Source organism: Macaca nemestrina, chromosome 11, assembly GCF_043159975.1.
Source record: "Macaca nemestrina isolate mMacNem1 chromosome 11, mMacNem.hap1, whole genome shotgun sequence".
In the NCBI taxonomy this organism is placed as follows: Eukaryota; Metazoa; Chordata; class Mammalia; order Primates; family Cercopithecidae; genus Macaca; species Macaca nemestrina.
This window is the reverse complement of record NC_092135.1, coordinates 129,126,604-129,148,937: the sequence shown is the minus strand read 5'-3', so window position 1 is coordinate 129,148,937 and position 22,334 is coordinate 129,126,604. Positions and strand designations below refer to the sequence as shown.

Here is a 22,334-nt window from a genome sequence, read left to right as displayed (position 1 = left end):
CGAGCTGCCCAGAGCATCTCCCCGCGGCGCCCTCTAGTGGGCGCAATGCCTCCTAGGAGGCGGGCGCTGGGCGGAAGCTGTGACCGCCCCTACCGCACCGCGCAGCCTGCAGGCATTCAAGTCCCGGGTTTTAGAAGGGCTCCGTTCTCCCGTCAAGCAAGAATCGAGCTCGACTGCCTCTTGAGCTGCACGGAGATAAGGTGGAAAGGGGAGGCCCGTGGAGCCCGGGAGCCCGGGAATCAAATCCGTGCTCTGCCACTTCGCAGCGCAGCGCTGTGGCCGCGGGCGTACCCCGAGCCCAGCTTCTCCCGCAAAAGGAAAAGGGATGGCTGGATCCACCTACCTGGCAGGGCCGCCGGGACGCGCAGCGCAGCGCTCAATACACCACGGATTTTATGGCTACTCAGCACGAGGCTGGTGGCTGTTTCACGTACAACACGCGTGCCACATGTTTTTAGAGTAAAAGCATTTATTCATGGGAGCAGAGAGGCGAAACGCAGCCGCGAGACACGGGCCTCCCATGGGTGGGTGCTGGGTCAGAGGGAAATGCCTCATCAAGGCTGGAATTGGTCTGGGTAGACTGAGGTACGAAAGGATCGGTAAGGAACTAGGTTCTCTTCCAAGGATGGTGTCCAGGAGGGCGCATATTTTGGGCAATTGGAAGGCTGCCCTGCCCAAGCCGACTCCTGGACGCCGCTGTCCTGCCCTTGCCCAAGGGTCTGGGGTGACCACCAGCAAGCTCTGGGTGACTGTGGAGGCAAATGCCGCAGGAATCACAATGAACCCCAAGACAGGCCTCTCACCTGTTTCCCGTTTTGTTTTTTTTTTGTTTTTTTTTTTTGTTTTTTTTGATACAGAGTCTCGCTCTGTCACCCAGGCTGGAGTGCTGTGGCGCAATCTCGGCTCACTGCAACCTCTGCCTCCCGGGTTCAAGCGATTCTCTGCCTCAGCCTCCAGTAGCTGGGATTACAGGTGCCCGCTATCATGTCTGGCAAATTTTTGTATTTTTAGTAGAGATGGGGTTTCACTATCTTGGCCAAGCTGGTGTTGAACTCCTGGCCTCAGGTGATCCACCCACCTCGGCCTCCCAAAGTGCTGTGATTATAGGCATGAGCCACCGCGCCAGGCCTCCCCTGTTCTCAAGGGGTGCTGTCCAATACAGTAGCCACCAGCCATAAGTGCTATGGAGCAGCTGCAATGTGGCTAGTGCATCTGAGGAAATGCATTCTAAACTTTAATTAATTGAAATTTAAAAATAGATACTAATTCCATAGCTGCAAAACCTTTGAGTATATTTGAAACAATTTGAGGATGTGTACATTTAATGAAATCTAAATACAGATAAAGTTTTTCTGATGAAAATGTAATATTTGAATTGGGCTCTAAGTGTAAACTTCTCATGGGATTCAAAGACAATATGCAAAACAGAGGGCAGAATGTCTTGATAATTTACAGTTGAAATGATATTTTAGATATATTGGGCTAAATGAAATGTATGATTAAAATTAATTTTATCTGTTTCTTTTTACTTTTTTCTAATGTGGCCACCATAGAAAGCTACCTACGTGCCTGCGTTAGATTCCTTTTAGACAGGGTTGGCTTAGACCTTCTCCTGGGCCTTCTTCCCTCTGACCTCCCATTCAGGCCTGGCCCTTTGGCCTTGCTTCAAGGTTTTGTCCGCTCTTTGGAGCTGCCATATGCTGGGTCAGACCAGAACCGGGGGCAGAGGCTAAAGGTGAGACCCACTCCCTCCTGTCTAGGATCAAGGGGCTGGGGGCGGGGGCTACCCTGGCAGCCAGGAGTTCTGGAGCCAGTGATATACCTGGGACAGTGGTGGTCAGGGTGAGCTTAGGCTGGGGTTGGGGTAATGATTCAGGACAACACCCTGCTCTGAGATATTGTTAACTGGTGAGGAAGAGGAGGAACTCAGGGCTACAAGACACAAACTAAGTTTCTGTAACCACGACTCAAAATCAGGCTTGGTCACAGGACTAAGCGAGGCACCTAATTACTAAGCGAGTGCAGACGAGGACAACAACAAGCCTTCCTTGAGGGTCTCTGAATTTCACTGGTCAAAGAACAGGCAGTCCTCGGTCTGCATTTGTGGCAGGAGTCCCAGCTGGGGCTGGGGAGCCCAGGGAGGACACCAGAGCGGGTTCTCACCCTTGCCAAAACCACAGCCCCACAGTGGCCTCAGCGCCCAGCCCTGGTTTGGACCTGAGCTACCCCACATCCTGGTCCCCACTACAGTGTGAACCATGACATGTCCCAGTATGGCCATCTCTGCCTCCAGTCCCAATTAGGCAGCCCCAAATATAAGCGACCCAGAGGGCTCTGGCTCAGACCAAAAGCATCTGAAGGGTCCATGTGGGATCCTGGCTATCCACCCTGCCCTGCACCTCATTTCTTCCTGAGCTCCAAGGTTACACAAGTGGCAGGCTGCTCAGGCCAAATTCCGCCTCTGTCCCAATCCTTGATCCACTAACACACAATACCAGGTCAGAAGCGGTTATGCAGCCCCTGGATACAAACAGCCAGCTTCCTGCACTCACTCACTGGGCTGGCTATGTTTGCCATACAAACAGGACAAAGTCCAGGCCTCCTGACCCCAGGGAATAAAGCCTGCAGCTTTGCTTTGCTACACTTTAAAGCACAGGCTGCTTTCAAGTTAACTAGGCACTCCTTCGCCTTCTCCAGCAAGGCTGAATCCATGGTTCTCTGCTAGTGTAGGTGGGCTCAGCTCCTGGCCCCCTTGCAGGCTTGCCTCAAGTTTTGGGTTTGACAACCAAGGGACTCTTGTGCACTAAAGTTTGGAGACAAACACTTTGAGAGGAGAAAAAGTGTGACCCAAATAGTAGAAAGCATTCTCTGAGACTCAGTTAAGATTGTTTTAGCTCTGGTTAATCATGCATGTGTGTGCTCACACGCTCACACACACACCGTTGTATCCTATGCTGAATGCTATCTTTTCAAAAATCTGGCCAGTAGCTCATGCCTCTCATCTCAGCACTTTGGGAGGCCGAGGTGGGAGGACCACTTGAGCCCAGGAGTTTGAAACCAGCCTGAGCAACGTAGTGAGACCCTGTCTCTATAAAAATGTAAAAATCGTTTTCTAAATACGTACTTATGCTTTTAGCTACGGGTTTTTTAATCCCAGCTGGCAGGGCAGGGGAGATGTCATCCAGGGCAGAGGTTGGGAGGCTTTCAGGCCACAGATTTCCACCATCTGCCAAGCTTCCCTGCTCTCCAGGGTCCCGGTTAGGAGCCCCTTATGAGAATGAAGAAGATCCATTTTGCTTTCAATAAGATATCAACGAGGTACTTCTTGGTTTTATTAGATATGGGAATTTCCAATTCAAGTCAGAAGCACCACAACCACTGCCATATTAGAAAGATTAGTACCCGAGAGCCCAGACTGTCACCCGGCTGGAAGCCTCTGGAGGAGGGCTCCCAGGGACCACTGACCTAATCAAGGGCCTCCTCCTTCACACACCACCCTCCACCCCAACCTTTATGCCTTCTTAGAGTCCTTCAGGGAAGGGACCCACTGTCAAGATTGTCCTTTCTGGCACCTAACTCTTCTGTCTGCTAGAAGACAGCAATGAGACTGCCCCTACAATGATGATGCCTATGGTGACCACATCTCAAAGAAGCTGAGATGGATCTCAGCCCTTTATTGTCACTTGGGAGGGAGAACCCAAATCTTAGTAAACAAAGACTTTCTCTCTTGAACCATTCACAGGAATACTGAAGGTAATGAAAATGAAAATGTGTAAACCATCCTTTAGAGCAGAGGCTACAAACTCACCTGCCCGCCTGGACCAGCACCGGGCAGACGTCCTCCATGAGTGAAGTGCAGTGGGGGATGGGAAGGGTGGGGGAGGGGGTAACGGTGGTGGGGGTGAGCCGCAGCAGACTTGAGATGACAGCATGCCCCATCCTCCACCCAGAAAACTAGGTATTTTTTATACGTAATCTCCCGAGTTTCAAATATTGTCAATACATACAAAAGGTTATGAAGCCTTATAACTTCTGCCCTAGGCAAATTCCACACTTAAACAAAGCTCCCTCTCCCACCAAATAAGAAAACTTTAACAAGGTGATTACAAAGAAAATAAGAAATAGAAAATGGGCCGGGCGCGGTGGCTCAAGCCTGTAATCCCAGCACTTTGGGAGGCCGAGGCGGGTGGATCACGAGGTCAGGAGATTGAGACCATCCTGGCTAACATGGTGAAACCCCGTCTCTACTAAAAATACAAAAAACTAGCCGGGTGTGGTGGCGGGCGCCTGTAGTCCCAGCTACTCGGAGGCTGAGGCAGGAGAATGGCGTAAACCCGGGAGGCGGAGCTTGCAGTGAGCCGAGATCGCGCCACTGCACTCCAAGCCTGGGTGACACAGCGAGACTCCGTCTCAAAAAAAAAAAAAAAAAAAAAGAAAAAAAAGAAATAGAAAATGATAGCAGCTTCAAACATACCAGTCTCCCTGTTTTAAAACAAAATCAATAAAATCAGTGAATCACAATTCATTGAGCTCATTCTTGTCTACAAGGAAGCAGCTGGATGGATCTACTGGCAGGTAGTCCTGCAGGATTAAAATGAGGCCCACTGCCAAAAAAAAAACCCCAAATAAGATGCCGTCCTGCTTGTCCTCATACCATCCTCATCAGGCAGGGAAGGAATAGGATTAGACTCCCTATTAGGGAGAATAGGTTGAGGCACAGAGCAGGAAGGGCCCCTCCTCAATATCACAGAGCCCCTCTGTTGGGTCAGACCAGAACTGGGGGCAGAGGCTAAAGGTGAGACCCATTGCTGTCCAGGGGCAAGGGGCTGGCGGTAGGGGCTACCCTGGCAGCCGGGAGTTCTGGGGCCAGTGATATAGAGCCCCCCAACCAAAACAGGTTTCCCATTGCACCATTTGGCACCATCTTGGAGACAGCTGAAATAACGAATCAAAGTTAGGCAGCACCTTGCAGGGCACTGAGCAAATAGTAGGCACAGTTGTGTGTCTCCTGAGTAAACTGTGCATCATGAATGAAGGGAGCTACTTCCCTCAGCTAGTGCCTCCCCTCCAGGGAAATCCAGGAGCTGCCTTTGCCATTCCGAAGACTCTGGATTTCTCCAAGGCAGGCAAAGATGACAAGGGAGGTAATGGTGAGTTCCCTCTGCGAGTAAACACATGGATTTCCCGGCTCTAAGGGAACATCATCGGTTCTGTCAGACTCACGGACACACAGGAAGGGATTCCAGAACCCCACAGAAACACAGAACCCAGCGGGGCTGTGTCTGCAATAAGCTTAGGCTCGGACCTGAGACCTACAGCAAGTCCATACCCAGTAGTCCAAGCCCCTGGCTTTCCTTCTGTTTGGTACCTAGAGGAATTCCCTAGCATCCTTATACCCAGAGGACTTGGCACAGAAAGTCGATGTCAACATGAGAAAGAAAGAGGCTCTTTGTTCTCCCAGGCATGCATGGCTATTTCTGTCCCCGCCCTGAGGCACACAGACCTTCTTGGCCCTGGCCCGACAAGCCCCCAGGGCAACAGTGTGGTCTTTATTTTGGCTTGCTCTGGGAGCCAAGGTCCAGGGAAGCCTGACCCTCTGTGCTCTGGGGGACCGTGACAGGGAGAAGGCATTGGCTCAGCCAGAATGTCTCAAAGGTACTACAACTGGCATTGAATGGACCAATTCTTTGCTGTCGGAGACTGTTCTGCACATTGTGGGATGTCCACTAGATGCCAGGTGTGCCCCCACAGTCACTGTGACCCCCTCAACACACACACGTTTCCAGTGCTGCCTGGAGGGACAAGCTGCCCCTGGTTTAAAGTCACTGGGCTGGTGGCCCCCTCATGCATTTGTGAAACAGAAGGCCCAGAGACTAAGTGACATGTGTAAGGCCACACCTCAGCTCTGATGACTTCTGGCCCAGAATTCTTCCCAGCTGCACTCTCAATGATTGGTGCCCATGCATGTGCCCGGAACACTGCAAACACACCATGGGATGCCACAGCTCTGCAGAGCCTCAAAGCAGAGAGCTATCTGTCTCAGTGGCTCAGAGAAACCGAGCAAGAGAGACAAAATAACCTCCCTGCGATCAGACTCAGCAAATGCTGGGTGGGGAGTAGGTTCCCCGGGGAGACACTGTTTTAGGTCCTGCTTGTCCTAGTAAGTCCCACCGTCTAGCTGGTAACTGTGAGTGTGGCAGGCCTCCAGCAGGCGGGGCTTTCTGTAGTCTCCATGGAGACCTGGGGGCCAGTGAGAGGGAGCCAGCCCCCAGCCTGTAGGTTAGAGCCAGGGACAGCCCAAGGGTCCAGCCTTCATCTTGATTCTCCAGTGGGCTCAGCAGGAGTGTGGACAACTCCATCACAGGCTTCTGACCCCCTTCCAAGGTCCTCACAGTCTCCATTGGGAAATACGGCTGTTAGTGCCAGCTCCTCCTCAGGTTCCTGGAAGTTTTCTGGAACACAGGAGAAGAAATCACTGAATCAGAAGAGAAAGGTTATGAGTGAGTTATCTAGGAAGGAAAAGGAGAAAGTTGGCCCCAGCAAATATCTACTTAAAAACTAAAACAAAATACATATCAAAAACCTTAACAATGTACATACCCTTTGACCCACAAATTTCACTTCTAGGATTTTATCCTAAGAAAATAATTAGGAATAATTAGTGGACCTGCTGGAGCTATCTTGCTACTGGCCTAAGGATGAAACTGACACTGAAGATGGCCCAACAGAGAGAAAGAGCAAGCCTGGGTCCTTGCTGGGGTCCCTGACCCCCTGAATCAACTAACTCTGAAGCTGACTCCACCTCTGGACTGTCTTTTAGGTGAGATAATGATTTCTCTTACTGCTTGTGCTAGTGTGAGTCATGGTATCTTTACTTGCAGTTGAAAGTGTCCTGATTCAATGTCCAACAATGGGACTGGTTGAGTGAACTATGGCTCACTCACATAATGGGATTCAGGCATTAAAGATAATACATAAAATTCCACAGACCTAAACACACACACACACACACACACACACACACACACACACACATATTGAATAGAAGTAAAATTGGGGAAATCTGAATAAGATCTGTGGATTGTGCCAATGTCAATATCCCGTTTGTTCTATTGCACTACAGTTTTGCAAAATGTTACCATTGGGGGAAACTGGGCAAAGTGTACGCAGGATCTCTCTGTGTGATTTCCTTTTTGGTTTTTTGAGACGGGGTCTCACTGTGTCACTCATGCTGGTCTCGAACTCCTGAGCTCAAGCTATCCTCCTGCCTCGGCCTCACAAAGTGCTGGGATTTCTGTATGATTTCTTGCCACTGCGTGTTAATCTAGAATTACCTCAAAAAAGAAAATATGTTATTGACATATAATTATTGCTGTGGAAGGCAGTTATAGTATGTTATTGATGAAGAAAGAAGATTCCAAAACAGTAAGTACAGTCACGTGCAACATAATGACATTTTGGTCAATTATGAACCTTAATAAGAGAGTGGTCCCATAAGATTGAAACACAGCTGGCCGGGCATGGTGGCTTATGCCTGTAATCCCAGCACTTTGGGAGGCCAAGGCGGGCGGATCACAAGGTCAGGAGATTGAGACCATCCTGGCTAACACAGTGAAACCTTGTCTCTACTAAAAATACAAAAAATTAGCCAGGTGTGGTGGTGGGCGCCTGCAGTTCCAGCTACTCGGGAGGCCGAGGCGCAGGAGAATGGCGTGAACTCGGGAGGCGGAACTTGCAGTGAGCCGAGACTGCGCCACTGCACTCCAGCCTGGGCAACAGAGCAAGACTCCATTGCAAAAAAAAAAAAAAAGATTGAAACACAGCTAAAAAATTCCTGTCACCTAGTAACCTTGTAGCTGTCCTGATGTTGCAGTACAAAGCATTACTCACATGTTTGTGGCAATGCTGGTGGAAACCTACTGCACTGCCAATCATACAAAAGTCTAGCACATACAGTTATATACCGTGGACAATGTAGACAATACTTGATAATAATAAGAAATGACTGTTACTGTTCTCTCTCTCTCCATATATATACATATATATACACATATATATGGAGAGAGAGAGAGAGAGAGAGAGAAAGAGAGCAATGCCGCTGGAGTGCATTGGCAAAATCTCGGCTCACTGCAACCTCTGCCTCCCAGGTTCAAGCAGTTCTCCTGCCTGAGCCTCCCAAGTAGCTGAGATTACAGGCAGTGCCACCGCGCCTGGCTAATTTGTGTATTTTTAGTAGAGATGGGGTTTCACCATGCGGGCCAGGCTGGTTTGGAACTCCTGACTTCAAGTGATCCGCCAGCCTCAGCCTACTACATGTTTTAACATTATTTTAGAGTGTACTCCCTCTACTTACGTATGTATATATATAAAGATATATATATACACACACACATATAAAGTTTACATATATATATAGTTAATTGTAAAACTGCCTCAGGCAGGCCCTTCAAGAAGTATCCAGAAGAAGGCATTATCGTAGGAGGTGACAGCTCCATGTGTGTTATTGTCCCTGAAGACCTTCCAGTGGGACAAGATGTGGAGGCAGAAGACAGTGATACTGATGATCCTGACCTTGTGTGTAGGTGTAGGCTAAGGCACATGTTTATGTCTTAGTTTTTAGCAAAAAAAAAAAAAAAAAAAAAAAAATTAAAATAGGAAAAGCTTATTGAATAAGGATATAAAGAAAGAAAGTATTTTTGTACATTTCTACAATGTTTTGTGTTTTAAGCCAAGTATTACTACAAAAGAGGCAAAAAGCTTTTAGTAATTTAAAAAGGTTTTTTTTTTTTTTGAGACAGTCTCATTATGTTGTGTAGGCTGCAGTCCAATCGCAGGATTACAGCCTTGAACTGTTGGGCCTGAGCGATCCTCCTGCCTTGGCCTCTGGAGTAGCAGGGACTACAGGCACGCACCATCACACCTGGCTACAAAATCAAAAAGTTTATAAAGTAAAAAAGTTACAGTAAGCTAAGGTTAAGTTATCGTTGAAGAAAGAAATATTTTACAATAAATGTAGTGTAGCCTAAGTGTGCTGTGTCTCTATAGTCAACGGTAGTGCACAGTAATGTCCTAGGTCTTCCCATTCACTCACCACTCACTTGCTGACTTAGCCAGAGCAACTTCCAGCCTTGCAAGCTTCATTCATGGTAAGTGCCCTAGGCAGATGTACCGTTTTGATCTTTTATAGCATATTTTTACTGCGCCTTTACTATGTTTAGGTATGTTGAGACACACAGCTACTTACCACTGTGTTACAGTTGCCCATAATATTCAGGACCGTAACCTGCTGCACAGGGTTGTAGGCTAGGAGCAACAGGCTATGCCGTGTGCCATAGGCGTGTAGTAGGTTGTACCTTCCAGGTTTGTAAGTACACTCTATCGTGTTCACATGACAAAATCCCCTAAAGATGTATCTTTCAGAATGTATATCCCTGTCATTAAGCAACTCATGATTGTATAAATGCATGTGATTATGACATCCTATATTTATCATATAGTATCAATGTGTGTACATAGTCCATAAATGCCATTTGCATTTTAACACATTCACTTCTACATGAGATTTGTACATACCACAGAGAGAGAAATTATCCAAAATTTATGTAAAATGGTTAATGATTCTAATGATTCTGTTGCTTCATCTTTTCTCCTTTAGTTTCCAGGTATATCCAAAATGAAGGCAGAGGGGTTGAAGCTAGCATTTTTGCAATTAAACATTTTAAAAATCTGCTGCATTTTGAAGATGATATAGGAGTTTATTAAATTTTAAATAGCACAAGGAGAGATAGGTAAATAGAATGGTGTACCCCAAAATATAATTGTAGTTATCTCTGCATGATGGAATTAGTGAATGGTATTTCACATTTGTTTTCTTTCTTTTTTTTTTTGTTTATTTTTTTTTTGAGTTTTCAAATATGATAGGCAGAATTCTAAGATAGCCCCCAAGATTCTGGCCCCTTAGAAAGCCCTTCCTTGAGTCTGATGGGCTCTGTGAATGTGACAGCTTAGTCACTCTGGGGCGTAGGGTGCCTCTCTGACAAACGCAGTGGCTAGTGACTCCCTTGACCCCTTAAGTTATATGAACTCCCTCCTAGCAGACTGGAGAGGGGGTTCTCCTGCTGGCTGAAGGAGGATCTCTTGTGAGAGGGCTTGTGAGAGCAAGGAATGGCAGGGGCCTCGGAGCTGAGAGCAGTCCCAGCTGACAGCCAGCAAGAAGTCAGGGACCTAATCAGTGCCTTTGAAGCTGCGAAGCTTGCAATTATTTATTTATTTATTTATTTTGAGATGGAGTAGCTGGGATTACAGGCATGTGTCACCACGCCTGGCTAACTTTGTATTTTTAGTAGAGATAGGGTTTCACCATATTGGTCAGGCTGGTTTTGAACTCCTGACCTCGGGTCATCTGCCCACCTCGGCCTCCCAAAGTGCTGGGATTACAGGCATGAGCCACCATGCCCGACCTACTTGCGATCATTTCTTATGCAGCAATGAAGACTGACACATCAACTAATGGTTTTCTTTCTTAAACAAGAGGCACAATGAAAGTTAATTTTGAACCACCGTTCATTGTTTCTGTAACAAAGCTATACTTCTCAGTGCACTTTGGGACAGGGCTATGTCCATTCAGCAGGCTACACCCTACCGAGTACTGTAGCCACTCCCATCCACGGCATAACTATCCACAGTTTCAGTTACCTGCGGTACAGTCCAATAAGATATTTTCAAAGAGATACCTCATTCATGTAACTTTTATTATATATTGTTAAATGTCTTCACTGTGCCTAGTTTATAAATTAAGCTTTATCATAGGTATGTATGTACAGGAAAAAACAGTGTATACGTCGGGCTTAGCGCTACCCATGGTTTTAGGCATCCGCAGGTGTCTTAAAGCATCTCATGTGGCAAAGGGGAGAATCAGTGCGCTTCCTATGTCCCTAACATCAGCATTGACATCTAGGGGTGTCTTCCCCTTCCCCTTCTCCCTCACTTCCATTTAGTGGCCTGATGATTCCACCCAGGTGTGGCTCCCGGCTGAGTTTTCTCCCCTCCATTCCCACTGCCCAGGTCGGGCCCAGGTCACCTGTTACCCCTCCTGGGACATGGCAGCCTCCTCCTAGCTGGGCTCTGCCGAGGTGTCTCCCTCTCCTGGAGTCCACCTCTCTAAACACACCCCAATCTCTCCACTCAGCAATCGCTCACGGCACACTACTTCTGAAGGCTGCACATCTGGGACCCTGATTTGGTCCAAACTCTTCCCTTCAGCCTTGGCCCTCACTGGTTTCCTTCTGCACCTTACTCCCGGGGCCTCTCGATGGTGGTCCCTTGTCTGATCATGACATCATGCTGTCACTCCTTAGCTCAGTGCTCCTTTTCTAAACCTTCCCATTTCTGCCTATGAAAATCCCTTCATCCCCCAGTTCAAACGTCACTTGCTCCAGGACACTCCCTGGATCCTCCAGGGAGACTCGCTGTGTTTGGTCCCATGCACCCCAGCATGCACCTGGAGACGCCTTTGTTACAATCCTCCCCATACTGTCTTTATTAGGTGGAGACTCCTGGGGAAAGAACCCAGTCTGACCGAGCGCATGTGCCCACTGCCTGGCATATGGACACCTCACATTGCTCACCCCCACACCTGGCACATGGCAAGCACTCCATAGATGTTGGTCCACTCTGTCCCTAAGGTCCCCAAGTTCACGTGACCACTCCCATAATTCCGTGCACCTGGCCCTCAGGGTGCAGGAAGTCGGGGAGCACTCACCATGAGCTGGGCTTCTGCAGGCAGCAACATCCTGGTCCTTCCTCCCGCTCCAGGGACCCCAGGAAAAGCAGGCCAGCAGTCCAGGGAGGCCTGGTCTCTCCCAGGCTCCTTCCACTAGGAAGAACACAAAACCTGAATCAGAGGGTCACATGGTTTCCACTTCACAAGACTGAGAGATTTTGTTTAGCAAATCAAGAGCCTCAACTGTCAACTGCTCTAGTTTTAACTGTCTGATTAAAAACACGAAGTCTGACTTGCAAAAGTGGGTGGGTTTTTGTACTTTAAAAACGAACTTTAAAAATGATTTCTTTACTTTATCTATGTTATCTCATTTAATTCTCACAAAAACCCTATGATGTAGGTACCATGTTGGGGAAACTAAAGCATTGAAAATGACATGAAATTAATTACAATTACATAGCACCAAACAAAATACTCAAAGAGCTGCACATTCCCTCTGATTTTAGTTCAAACTCTTTCTTGGCAGGAATAGATATATGTTTTAGTAATCTATAAAGTCAACAGGAACAAGGTTGTTTATTTGTTTGGTTGGTTTTTTTTTAAAGACTTCAGGCAACCAAAACAAGGAAAATCCTTGTTCATAATCTTTGTTCAGGACCTATTTACTCTCAACCTGCGCCCAAATGTAATCAGACTGTATCCTTAGTTTTTCAACCCAAAAGCAGCTGGATTAGGTACCACAAACTGGGTAAAAGGGCACTGCCAAAAGGCAAGCAACCTAGAATAAAAATTATCATCAGACGGTGAGGAAAGAAATCAGAAAACTTTAAAAAAACAGATGCAACCACTAGCGAAATCTTAGTGACATGAATCCATTTGATGTGAGGATAATAGTGCTGTCCATTGCAAAAGCGGCAAAGAAATCAGTGGGCTATAAGTTATAATTACACTCGTTACCTTTAGTCATTTGTGAGGTTTAATTTTGTTCAGTATGTTTTCATAAAAGTAGGAAAGTGCTTAACATAGTAGAGAACAATTCCTTTGCAAAGTGTTAAAATCTCAAAAGTATTAGTGTTTATTTAAAAGGAAGGGAGGATTCATTCACTCTTTCTGCATGCCAGGCATGGTATCAGGAAATGGGACTGCGTATGGTGTTTAAACCCACAAGAGAACAAAATCATGTTCACAAGGGAACGAAAAATCATGTGGTAAGAGCTCAGAGAGCAAAGCGATAAAGGGTTCTGGGATTTCGCCAGTGAACTTGCAAATGGGAGCAGGGAAAGTCAAGGAAGCCTTCCTGGAGGAGGAAGTCCAGTTCTGAATGCACAAATGGGATTGGCCAGGTGAGGAGGAGGGAGGAGAAAAGGCTCTCAGGCTGAGGCAACAGCAATGTGTCTACAAAAAGTTTAGGAGGGACTGGGCGTGGTAGTTCACGCCTGTAATCCTGGCACTTTGGGAGGCCAAAGTGGGTGGATCACTTGAGGTCAGGAGTTCGAGACTAGCCTGGTCAATATGGCGGAACCCCGTCTCTACTAAAAATACAAAAATTAGCTGGGCGTGGTGGCAGGCGCCTGTAGTCCCAGCTACTTGGGAGGTTGAGATGGGAGAATCGCTTGAACTCGGGAGGCGGAGGTTGCAGTGAGTCGAGATCGCACCACTGCCACTCCAGCCTGGGCAACAAAGCAAAACATCATCTAAAAAAAAGAAAAAGCATGCACTCTTTAGGGTACAGAAAATGTGTGTGAATTCCCTTCTTTCCCTAGGAGGCCAGGTCAGCAAAGCGGTTGAAACCAAAATCAGAACAATCACAACCTCAACAAAAAAAAGGGATTGCGCCCTAAGGGAGGAGGGTTAGGGCAGGCGCACCCGCCTAGGCAGGTGAATGTGACATTGGTAGCATCACAGGTACCAGGTCTCCTTGCTGGGACCCCCCGCCCCCCGACCAACGCCAATACCCCAGGAGACACACAATACAGCCACCCTCTGCATTATCTACTTAAGAGGAAGAGGCTGGAGGGCGTGAAGGGCTGCCCAGCTGGGCAGTGAGAGAAAGCAAAGATCTCCTGGGTTTGCCAGATGCAGCAACTCCTAATGTGCATGTTTTCATCCTAGAACACGGGAGAGTTCCCGTAAAGCCTTGCGTTCCAGGAGGAAGGAGATCCTGACCCTTTTGCTGATGGCAGCAGTCACGGGGGCTGGGAAAAGACCCTTAAACCCCTTCCACCTTTTAGGAGAATGTGGAGGGAAAAGGTGGCCTCAGCAGACCTGGGGGAGGCAGAGAGACACAGCAGTTGGGTGCACAGCCTTGGTGGGCGGCCAGAAATCACTAGAAAATGTGCTCTTAGTCCCTCTCACCTCCCCACTCTCCAAGTCCCGAGCACCCGTTCCTTGCCCTCTTAATAAAACCAGGGCTTCCAAGAAGCCTCCACCGCGCTGGACATGCCCCTCCGCCCCTCCTAGGGCTCCCGACGCATGTCTAGCTGCGCAGCGCCCTAGAATTTAGCTCCTGATACCGCCAATCTCCTTAGCCCCTATCCACCCCCTTGAAACTTTCCCATCCCAAGGCTTTCCCATTTCCTTCCCTAACCCTCTTTTCCTCTCCCCGCCCTCACCCACCCCCTAACTCCTAGATCTCGGCCCTGCCCGATTCATCCCTTCTCTCTACCCACTCCCTCTGCCTTCTGCTCGGCCTCTCAGCTTTCCCACGCCCCCTAGGCATCTCCCGTGCACTCGGGACCCTTTCGGGACAGACTCGACCCCCTACGCAGGGCCTGTTCTCTGCTAGCTGCGCGGCCTGGCTCTAGGCACCTCCCTGCTCTGAGCCTCAGTTTACCTCGGTGCTCAATGAGGGGGACTGGCCAAAGGGGTCCAACTTGGGGGACGTGCCCGAGCTACCGCCCGCCCGCGCCCCGCCGGGCCCCGCGCAGTCTCACCTGGTTGCCCGGCTCCTGCGGCTTGCAGGGCCCTGCAGGCAGCCGCCTGGACGGCCAGGCAGGAGGACGGGAGGCCGGGGCAGTAGGCGGCCGCCTGCACGGGACCTCCCGCCTGGCGGCCGAACACGGCGCGCAGCAGCGCCTCCAGCAGCCGCAGCCCCGGCGCCACCGCGTCCTCCGGCCCGGCCTCGGCCACCAGCACCCCGACCAGCGCCGCCCCGGCCCGCCGCCGGCCGCGCACGTCCCGCAGCATCTCCCGCAGGCGGCGCCGCGGCTCCCGGGCGGTCAGGGATGACGCGCGGCACAGCACGAAGACCAGCTGCGAGCGGATGGCGCGCGCAGCCGCCGCCCCCGCCGTCCTCGCCGCCCCAGTCGTCCGCGCAGCCCTCTGCGCCCCGCGCGCCGCCCCGGGCCCCGCGCCCTCTGCAGCCGCGCCGCCTGGCTTGCCCGCGCCTGGCTCCGGCGGGAACACCGCTCTTGCGAAGTCCTGCAGGAGCGCGCGGCTCTGCTCGCGCTCCCACAGCTCGCCCACCAGTAGCACCTGCCCGCGGCCCCCAGCCGCCTCCACCAGCGCCTGGAAGGGCGGCTCGGTCGGGCGCGCGGGCCGGGCCGACAGCGCCTCCAGCTCGCGCTCCATGCTGGCTGCCGCCCGCCCTCTGCGGCCGCTGCGGCTCGGGCGCACCCGCTGCCCGCCTCTCGGGGCGGTGGCGCCCCGGCACGGAGGACACGCCCCGGAGGGCCGAGCCAGCCGGACCCCCGGGCCCCCGGGCGGGGCCTCTGTGTGCACGCTCCCCTGGGCGCAGCCCTCATCGAGGGCCCGGGTTGGAGAAGAGGGCTTTCCCCCCAGCCCTCCAAGGGTGGCTCCTCCCGAAGTCCCTGCGCAGACGTGGGAAAACGGAGAGTCATTCATTCATTCATTAATCCATGCCACACATACTCACTGAGCACCTACTAGGTGCAGGCGCTGGGCAGCCGAGGGTGGGAAGACAGACAATTAATCCCATCACTAGATAAGATGGTTTGGAGACCTGGAGCAGAGTCCCGCACAGTTTGGGGTTTTGCGGAGGTGGGGTGGAGGGTAGGGGGGTAAGGGGCGGAGGGCGCAGATAAGTGGGTAGGAAGGTGAGATAAAAGAGAGCACGCAGGGGTTATTTCTGCCATCCAGCTTTCCTTCTGGTCTTCAACATTTAGCAAAAACTGACCGAGGGTCCACTATTTCCACAAATATTTATTGTACTGCCCTAGGCGCTGGGGGTGAAACCCAGACTGTTTCCGTAAAGCAGAAAGTCAAGGGGGCCAGATGCAGGACACCGATGGTGCTCTGATCTGCGTGGGGGGCAAGGGGCCAGGTCAGAAGCAGGAATGCATTTCCCTTCCTTGTAAGGATCTAGGTCAGCCTTGTCCAATAGAACATTCTGCGATGATGGAAAAGTTTTATATTATCTGCACCATATGTGACTATTATTGAGTACTTGAAATCTGGCGAGTGCAACTGAAGAACTGAGTTTTACATCTCACATAATTTTTAATGAAATGTAAAATTAAAGCAGAAAGTGACAAGATGATAATGTACTTAAAGGGCTGGCGCCTTCCTCTGAATAGTACCCTAAAGATGCCGCAGAAGGAAGAGGGGAGTTAGTAAGGACTCTGAGAAACCAGTGTAAAACCGGGAAAGGCCTGTCGCCTCCTCCCCTCAGTGCTATAGAAGGGGGATGGGCTGAGCGAACACTATACACTTATGCTCTTTTCTTTGCCTGCATTGGCCTGAGTAGACCATTTCTTAACCCCATCTCCACCCCCCACCACTGCCATGGTGCTAGGAGGCAGAAAACAGCTGTGCTAGCCAGGGATGGCGATATCAGGCTGGGGCTAGCAGCACGGAACAACCAGACCGGGCAGCCTCTTCTTCTCACTTCATGAGTCAGGAATTCCAACCACAAGACCCACCATATGAAAGAGCATTCATTGGCCAGGGGAGAGTGCCGAGAAGTTCCCTGAGTGGGGTGTCTGGTGTGTGTGAGGGTGGTACATGGGGAGTGGCTACATTCACATTTGATGCCAGAGGCAAGTCCCATCACACCCCTCTTCCTTAAGCTCCCAGGTGGGATATAGGAAAAGCCTAGGTTTACTCATCCCCAGCCAAGGTAGCTGATATCTAGGGAAACGTGAATTCACTGGGAAAAATAATTAGACTTCTGGGGCCGGGTGCTGTGGCTTATGCATGTAATCCCAGCACTTTGGAAGGCCAAGGCGGGTAGATCATCTGAGGTCAGGGGCTCGAGACCGGCCTGACCAACATGGAGAAACCCTGTCTCTACTAAAAATACAAAATTAGCCGGCCAAGGTGGCGCATACCTGTAGTCCCAGCTACTTGGGAGGCTGAGGCAGGAGAATGGCTTGAACCCAGGAGGTGGAGGTTTTGGTGAGCCAAGATCATACCATTACACTCCAGCCTGGGCATCAAGAGCAAAACTCTGCCTCAAAAAATAAAATAAAATAAAATAAAATACAAAATAAAAATAATTAGATTTCTGGAAAGTATAAAACAAAGCAGGTTTAATGGATATATGAATTAAGATTCATTTCTTAATGACACAGACAATACTAATAACAATGAAAACTTCTTTTTCTCTTTTGTAGAATCTGGAGATGGACAGTTTGTGGCTGAAATAGTATAATAGTTCTGCTTTACTAGGTGTTTGAGGACTCAAATTTCATACCAGGTCACTGTTGCCCTCTGACATCTTCATGATCCAAATTGGCAGCTAAAACTTGGGGCATCACACCTGTATTCCCAGAAGCTGGATAGTAGAAGGACTAAGGAAGGAACAAAAATCTGGTTGACTTCAGATTTCTTAGCAACAACATTGAGTTTAAGAAAAAATGGAAAAATTGTTTTAAAGTATCAAAGAAAAATAACTTTGACCCTAGATTTGTATTTCTAGCTAAATTATCAGGTATGTAAAGAATCAGAAGGCATATCACATATAACCCCTCTTTGAAAACACTATTGGAGGAAGTACCCCATCAAAAAGGAAACTAAATTGGGCTGGGCATGGTGGCTTATGCCTGTAACCTTAGCACTTTGGGAGGCTGAGGCTGGCAGATCATCTGAAGTCAGGAGTTCGAGACCAGGCTGACCAAAATGGCGAAAGCCTGTCTCTACTAAAAATACAAAAATTAGCTGGGCATGGTGGTGTGTGCCTGTAATCCCAGCTACTTGGGAGGCTGAGGCAGGAGACTCGCTTGAACCCAGGAGGCGGAGGTTGCAGTGAGCCGAGATTACACCACTGCACTCCAGCCTGGGCAGCAGAGTGAAGCCGTGTAAAAAAAAAAAAAAAAAAGGAACCAAGAGTGCTCAATAATAGCAAGTAAGAGGGATTAAATCACTTGTCTAAATAACAGTGCAAGGCCATACCACCAAAGCACAGCCTAAGTGGGTATAATAGACTGGGAGTATGGGTGGCAGAGCCGGGGCGAAACCTACAAGTTGACCGAAAAGGGAATTAACCCCATGTAGGCCACCTCTGAGGAAGAGAGAAAGACAAGTTTTAGAGAAGAACTGTCAGGTATACTGGGATTTTTAGCACATTCTTACAAGGCTTGTCTAAAACCAACATGCTCTGCCTCCTAAGCTATATATTCTCAGCCTCTAAATCTCCACAACTAATTACAAATTTCCATAGGTGGGATGGGGGATGGATCAGAGGGGGGTGGAATGTTAAACAAAGGTTGGAGTCCAGGGCTAGTACAGTTTATCTTTATCTGTGTTATTTACACAGCAAAGGTTCTGGTATTAAATTAACAGGAAATTGCAAAGATCCTTTTTTTTTAAAAAAAAAAAAGGCAAGATGCCAAGAATATTTCTTCCTCCTCTCCCTTCACACCCTGAAAACATCATAAAATTAATGGACTTCTTCGTTCTCTGGTGTTCAATGAAGATATAAAGTAAACTGGGATTTCTGAAATACTTTACCTTTTCATGTTCACTTAAACAGAATTTGGTGGGAATCAAGTGATAAGAGGCTGGTGTGGTGGCTCACACCTGTAATCCTGGTACCTTGGGAAACTGAGGCGGGAGGATTGATTGAGTCCAGGAGTTTCAGACCAGCCTGGGCCTCATAGCGAGACCCCATCCCTATACAAACAAACAAACAAAAATCAAAAAGCTAGTTGAGTGTGGTGGTGTGTACCTAGTCCCAGTTACTCCTTGGGAGGTTGAGGTGGGTTGATGGCTTGAGCCCAGGAGGTTGAGGCTGCAGTGAGCCGTGATTGCGCCACCGCACTCCGGCCTGGGTAAGAGATCAAAAACAAAACAAAACAAAAAAAAACCCCTGTAATCCCAGCACTTTGGGAGGCCGAGACGGGCGGATCACGAGGTCAGGAGATCAAGACCATCCTGGCTAACACGGTGAAACCCCGTCTCTACTAAAAAGTACAAAAAACTAGCCGGGCGAGGTGGCGGGCGCCTGTAGTCCCAGCTACTCAGGAGGCTGAGGCAGGAGAATGGCGGGAACCCGGGAGGCGGAGTTTGCAGTGAGCTGAGATCTGGCCACTGCACCCCAGCCTGGGCGACAGAGCGAGACTCCGTCTCAAAAAAAAAAAAAAAAAAAAAAAAACCAAAACCAAAAACAAAACAAACCAAAACAAACAAAAAAAACCCAAACCAAAACAGAGTGACGAGAAAGTGCTGGTTTGGAAAACAAGGAGTATTCTCCCTCTAGTTGCTTGCCAGCTCCTTTCTCCTCTTTACTCACGCTCTGTCACCCTATTCTCCTCTCCTTTCTTCCTTTCCTCCCTTCTCCTCTCCCCACCTTGCCCTTTCTCTCTTCCTTCCTTTCCTTCCTCTCTTGTTTCCCTGTACTTTCCCTCTTTTTCCCTAAGATGTTTGATGTGGGGGCTACAAGGAAGCCTGGACCAGGGGAGACTTTCTGGCTTCCTGGGGAGCCAGGTAGAGGGAGGAAGAGCTTGAATGTGAGGAAGACCTCAGAGGGAAAAGAAACTGGAGGAGGCCCCAGGACCCACGGAGGAATGAGGCTGAGGTGGGGAGAGGGGCTGGAAACTTGAAACTGGGTGTGACAAGCGCTGGGGGCCCCCGAGGTGGAGCAGACCTGCTCACCGATGTGCTGGGGCCTCGTTTCCTCCTCTGCCAGGCCCAGGCTGGTTCCCATCAGGGCACCAGGAATGCAGATCTCTGTGCCAGCTGGTGTTCTTATGGCGGTTAAATATCTCAGTTTCACCTGAACTTTAGGGGTCTGGTGAAGGTTTGTTAACCCACTTATGCTGGAGGTTGCAATTTTTTGAATTGCTGACGTGTGAAAAATCAGACTTTGGCAATGACCTTGAGCAGTAGGCTATAAATAACTCCCGCATGCTCAGCGTTCCAATAATGGAACACTAGGCATAAATGGGATTTAAGAAGCCTGCAGGAAATGCGGAGGGGCAGAAGTCAGGCTTCAGTGCCTATCATGCTCCTGCTGAGCCCTGGACTAGTCAGTGGTGCCAGGAGGAGGGGCAGGCAGGCCCCCAGGACATACCTGTAGTGGCTGAGGGCATCACAGTGGGGGCAGTCCTCCATCAGCAGACACCTAGCACATAACTTGGGGGAGAGTGTGTGCACCTGTCACCTTGGTGGCCACAGCTGCAAGGTGATTTTGTGGGGATCTGTGAGCATCTGAGGCCCCAGTAGGGGCAAGGAGGAGAACAGCAGCTCATCTGTGCCGCAAGGACATATGGTGACTTTGAAGCCACTCAATTTGGACCTCCTTTCAAATCTACCAGGCCAGATCAAGTGACAGCTTCAGTGTAAGTCTCCCAAGGTCCCCTCCTGGGAGAATGGCACCAGCCAAAAGTGGCCAGGAAGAAACCATGGTCTCTAAAAGCTGAATGGGGCCCCGGTTGGCCTTTCCCTCCCCCAGGACAGGGCTGCACCAACTGCACCCAAGCTGGTACCTCAACTGTCAGGCCCATCGAGGTTAAAGTGGAGCAAAGGGCAGTTATCACTGGAGGCAACCTTATTCCTCCCCCAAGTCTTACAGCAGGTGCCCTTTTACAGAGTATCAAATACAATGTGAGCTGTATCTGTGGGGTGGGCATGAGGGTTGTGCCCACCACAGGCACCCTGCCCCTGTACCTATATATCTCATTCTATTCACTTTCTGCAGCCCCTCAGCCCTTGGGTGATGAAAAAATAGGAAGTGTGCGAGCTTTGGGGCAATGGGCAGTGGGTGACTTCATGATCGTCATTCACAAGGTGCCTGATATAGAACAAGGTAACCATTAAAATAATCTTATGATAACCTTAGTTGCTCAAGCCATCTCCTGGCCAGCGCCTCTCTTTCCCAGAGGAGTGGATCAAGAACCGGGTCAGGAAGATGGGCTAAGTGCATGGAAACATGAGGCTCCTCTGCACCAGATCTCGTCAGAGCTCTGTGACTGACCCTGATGTGACTCTGCAGGACAGGAAGCTTCTGTGATCACTGGCTAGAGGATGTTCAGCTTACCAGTTTCAGGTTGCACTGGACAAAGATGATGGCAGTGTTGCTAATGACAATATGGTGGCATGACATTGAGGAGACAGTGAAACTCTCACCTCGCCGCTTTAGAGAAGCCTCTTATCAGTGGTAGTGGCAGATGGACAGGCAGTGGCTACCAACAGAGCTTTCTGCAACGAAGAAAATGTTCTAAATCTGTGCTATCCAGTACAGTAGCCACTAGTCACATGAGGCTCTTGAACCATTGAGATGTGGCTTGTGTGACTGAGGAACTGCATTTAAAGTTTTATTTAATTTTAAGTAATGTAAAGTTAAGTTTAAATGGCACGTGTGGCTAGTGGCTACCATATTGGACAGCACAGGTCTAGAAGGCATGCTATCATCATTCTCTTCCAAGGTTGATTTATTTCCATGGCCTGATTATCAACTTAGTTTAGATTGGTTTTCAGCTTTAGACAGTGACAGGACAAAGGTACTGGCTGTGGCAGACACTGTTGGTTTTCTGCTTATTGGTCACTCATGCTTACTGAGCCCTGATTTTGGTATAAAAGCAACGGACCCAGCCTCAGGGGTCGAAGCGTGAATAGAAGAAGCCAACTGTTCTTAATTGCTAGTGACTGGTCTTGAGGTAGGCATGCTGCTCAGTTCTAGCCAGTCCAAGATAAGGAGAGATTTCCAGGAAAGATTTCCTTCCCTGACTAGGGAAGTTGACAGGCCCTTTTGGAGCCATCCTCTTCCTTGCTTCACAGAATGTTGTGTGAAGTCCTGATATTTGGAGCTATGGCAGCCATCTTGCTACCATGAGGGAAAGGCCAAAAGAATCAGTATCTTTCTATGAATTGTTAACGCTATTTGGAAAAGCTCAGTGAACACTTCACTTCTTTGGTGTTGTCAGTTTTCACTGCTTTGAGAGTAATTCTGCCCTTCAAATTGTATAACCCAACATCTTCCTTAAATTGTTTTATATTGAGATAGGACATAAATTATTAAATAAAATATTTAAAATAGCTCAAATAATCGATTGCCTTTAGAAGGAAATCCAAGATACCTGTAACAGGATGGCTTCTGACGAAGGGAACTGACAGGTTAAGATTTATAGGTGGGAAGGACATTTAACACTGCCTACCCATTTGTTTCTTTCGAATTTTGTTCCACAGGAATGAACTGTCTACTCAAATATAGGTT

The 22,334-nt window shown here is 49.1% G+C and overlaps 1 protein-coding gene across 1 annotated transcript; it reads right to left on the bottom strand.

Annotated features, from left to right (window-relative positions):
* Positions 1–449: 449 nt before the first annotated feature.
* Positions 450–15,324, bottom strand: C11H2orf72 (chromosome 11 C2orf72 homolog). The gene is made up of 3 exons (XM_011728327.2): positions 14,656–15,324; positions 11,762–11,875; positions 450–6,452 (listed from the first exon to the last, which is right to left on the bottom strand). Exons 1-3 carry the CDS (start codon positions 15,290–15,292, stop codon positions 6,313–6,315), a joined length of 891 nt encoding a protein of 296 aa, XP_011726629.2. The 5' UTR covers positions 15,293–15,324; the 3' UTR covers positions 450–6,312.
* Between the last annotated feature and the right edge of the window lie 7,010 nt (positions 15,325–22,334).